At 33.5% G+C, this 3,536-nt stretch overlaps 1 protein-coding gene across 1 annotated transcript in view; it reads left to right on the plus strand.

Annotated features, from left to right (window-relative positions):
* Positions 1-2,780, plus strand: part of LOC115237198 (pre-mRNA-processing factor 40 homolog A) — a 4,937-nt gene extending 2,157 nt beyond the window's left edge. Inside the window, exons 5-9 of the mRNA XM_029810087.1 lie at positions 1-26; positions 104-572; positions 733-1,368; positions 1,465-1,611; positions 1,696-2,780. Coding sequence (XP_029665947.1) covers positions 1-26; positions 104-572; positions 733-1,368; positions 1,465-1,611; positions 1,696-1,896 — 1,479 coding nt within the window. The 3' untranslated portion in view covers positions 1,897-2,780. The remainder of the gene's footprint in view (positions 27-103; positions 573-732; positions 1,369-1,464; positions 1,612-1,695) is intronic.
* Positions 2,781-3,536: the final 756 nt, after the last annotated feature.

Raw genomic sequence — 3,536 nt, forward strand, 5'->3', positions numbered from 1 at the left:
GAAGAGCGTGAACAAGAGAGACTCAGGTAGATCTTTCACGTTTATTTATCGAACTATAAGATTATATGTTGAATCAGATAATAAGGTAGTATCTCTTTAACAGATTGAAAAAGGCAAAGGAAGATCTGGAGCAATTTTTATTGGAAAACGATAGAATGATGAGTACAACTAAGTATTACAAGTGCGAGGAGTTGTTTGGTAATCTGGAGATTTGGAGGGCTGTCGGGGATTCGGATCGCCGAGACATTTACGAGGATGTCATCTTCAATCTGGCAAAACGCGAGAAAGAGGAGGCGAAACAATTAAAGAAAAGAAATACTAAAAGACTGGCGCAAGTTCTGGATACCATGACCGAAGTGACGTACAGGACCACATGGCAGGAAGCACAGGCATTGTTGCTACAGCATCCTGCGTTTGCGGAAGATGCAGACTTACTGGAGATGGACAAGGAGGATGCTTTGATTGTCTTCGAGAATCATATTCGCCAATTGGAGAAGGATGAAGAAGAAGAGAAGGAGTGTGAGAAAAAACGTAGGAAACGGCAGGAAAGGAAAAACAGAGATGGTTTCATAGTAAGTATCATAAGCTGTTTTCGATTTATAGTTGTAGTTATTATATTTCTTTCAATATTTTTGTTGTAGTAAAGTAATCAAAGTATAGATTTATTTTATGTAAGAGCAATATAACCAAATTATTTTATTTTAATCTAATTATAATTTTTGTGTGTTTTAGTATTTACTTGATGAACTTCACGAACAAGGTAAACTCACGTCAATGTCGCTGTGGGTGGAATTGTATCCCATGCTGTCCGCCGATCTTCGATTTTCGGCTATGCTCGGACAATCGGGTTCGACCCCTTTAGATCTTTTCAAATTTTACGTCGAAGACTTGAAGTCTCGATTCCACGATGAGAAAAAGATCATTCGTGAGATACTTAAAGACAAGAATTTCGAAGTGCAAGTCAATACGACTTTCGAGGAGTTCGCCACAGTCGTGTGCGAAGACCGAAAGTCGGCCACTCTAGATGCGGGTAACGTTAAATTAACATACAATTTATTGCTCGAAAAAGCAGAAGCGCGCGAAAAGGAACGCGTCAAGGAAGAAACGCGAAAGTTTAAGAAATTAGAGACCGGTTTCAAAAATTTACTCAAGACGTTAAATGTGGACTATCAAATGACATGGGAAGAGGTGAGGGCGAAAATTGAGGAAGAACAAGATTTCAAGGCGATCACTTTAGAAAGCGAAAGAATACGCATATTCAAGGAATATCAGCATGAACTTGAGGAGAGTTGCAGTCATCATCATATTAGAAGCAAGAAAAAAAAGGCGAAAAAGTTGAAACGTAAATCACGATCGCGTTCGCATAGCGTGAGTATCATTAAATTATCGCAATTGCTTTCTGTTTTTAATAGTTCTAATTTTAATGAGCGCAAATAATATAAAATTGATATTTCTTCTTGATAGGAATCGGAAGGTAGTGACAAAGGTTTGAAGAGAAAACGGCATAAGTCACGTTCACCCAGTATTCCCAGTAAATCCGACAGTTCTGAATCGGAAACGAGGAAATCTAAGAGAAAGAAGAACAAACGGAAGAGAGGTCGTAGTCATTCTGTATGTATTTTAATGATATTACTGAAATTTGTTGAAAATAGATTTCATATATTTCATCACCTTTCTCTCTCAATATTTCCATAGCGCTCTCATTCGAGACTTGCATCTTCCGAGGAGGCTTCTCCAGAAAGAAAACGGAAAGAGGAAAAGCACAGGAGACCTTCAGTTCACAGTGAGGGATCTGTCACGGAAAATAATGAGCATCATGAACTTTCCGAAGACGAACTAGAAAAACAACGTGCGCAACTTTTGCGCGAGCTCCAAATGCAACAAGAGGAAAATTAAAAACTACGTCAAGCCTTGTTGTGTTTCAAAAAGAAGAGAGAGGAGAAAGAAAGAGAAATAACGTCCTTTCTGAAATTTAAAATTAGAAATCGTTTATCTTTTCGTTTGGTGTTCTTCTCGTATCGAATTAGATGACGATTATCTTTTTCTAAAAGTATGTTCATTGACATCTGTATTATTTCAGAAAATGACGATATATTAACAGAATCGAGAATTTAACAAATCTGAGATAACAAGTTGAGTCATGTTTGTTTTTAAAAAGATCACAAATCTGAAATACGCACTTATACATATAACGTGGACGTCTGCATAAAAATAGATTACATTGCATAACGCATTCCGATCTTCCACCGCGCATATGATGTTTTCTAAAGATGTATCACCTGTCTCATTCTTTTTATTTTTTAGTAAATCAGTATTCGTGCCGTATTCTTTGCGATTAGAAATAACGATGCGCGACAAATGGAAAATATACTGATCTGATATCTCTGACAACCGTTACTAAAATATAATTACAAATTTTCTTGTCGGCATTATTGTTTTGCGTTAACATGTAAATCGACTTTTCTCTACACTAAGATTAATAAAATTGCGATTATATAGATAATGTAATCAAATATTATTCATTTTAATAGTGTCAAGAAATAATTGTGATTAGCATTAGTCTATGCATCTAAGAATTTATTGTGTTATATTCTCTCTTTTTCTCTTAGTATAATAATACTGTTATTTTTATCTTTATTTTTATTTTACATTATTATATGTAAAATAACACATACATTTACATATATTTATATATGTAAACATATATGTGAAAAATATATCACATATATTTTTGTAACTTTTAGTTTAGAAGATTGGAGAAATAGAATTGCATATTTTCCACAAATTCTATTTTAATATCAAAGAAATTTTGTATATAACCGTATGTTTTGAATCCTCCGTATCTACCGAGGTGGTAAAAAAGAAGTATATTTTGATTACGTAATATTCCTATTATAATCACGCGTTTGTATGCGATTCGGTATGTTTCGCATTTAGATACGTATTTGCTCTTTGCAACAGTACATTGTAATTTGTAAATGTTATTATTAATTCTATGAGTAAAACAGATACTAGAAGCGAATACCTTGTAGAAAAAAGAGAGAAAATAATTGCACACCGAGAGAAAAATCGATCGTTCTTTCAAATCTCTAGTCGTCACGTAAGAGATCGATTTTTAAAAATACATGCATATCAAAATTCAACTCTGTTTAATTCTCGCTTATCTTGCTCAAAACTATCGCACGAGGTATGCGACATACATTATATTCTCTGATCGACCATTATTGATTTTGATTGGACCTAATGTAGTCATAAGTGATATAATTTAGGTCGTAAAATGCGACGATGGGTCGATTGTCCAAATTTTTTTTCTTTTTCGGAGTTGAAAAGAATGCATAAAGATAATAAAATAAAGAAGTCGGTATTATTTTATTTTAATACAAGAACTCTAAAAAAAAATTAATTTTCAATTATAATTTAATATTATAATAATGGGCAAATACAGAGAAATCCAAAGAGGAGACAAAACGGTTATAAAATCAATTAAAATTGGACAGAGATCTTTTTTTTTTTTTTTTTTAAATTTGTAATTCTAA

This window comes from Formica exsecta, unplaced genomic scaffold (assembly GCF_003651465.1).
Source record: "Formica exsecta isolate Colony F162 unplaced genomic scaffold, ASM365146v1 scaffold282, whole genome shotgun sequence".
Taxonomy (NCBI): Eukaryota; Metazoa; Arthropoda; class Insecta; order Hymenoptera; family Formicidae; genus Formica; species Formica exsecta.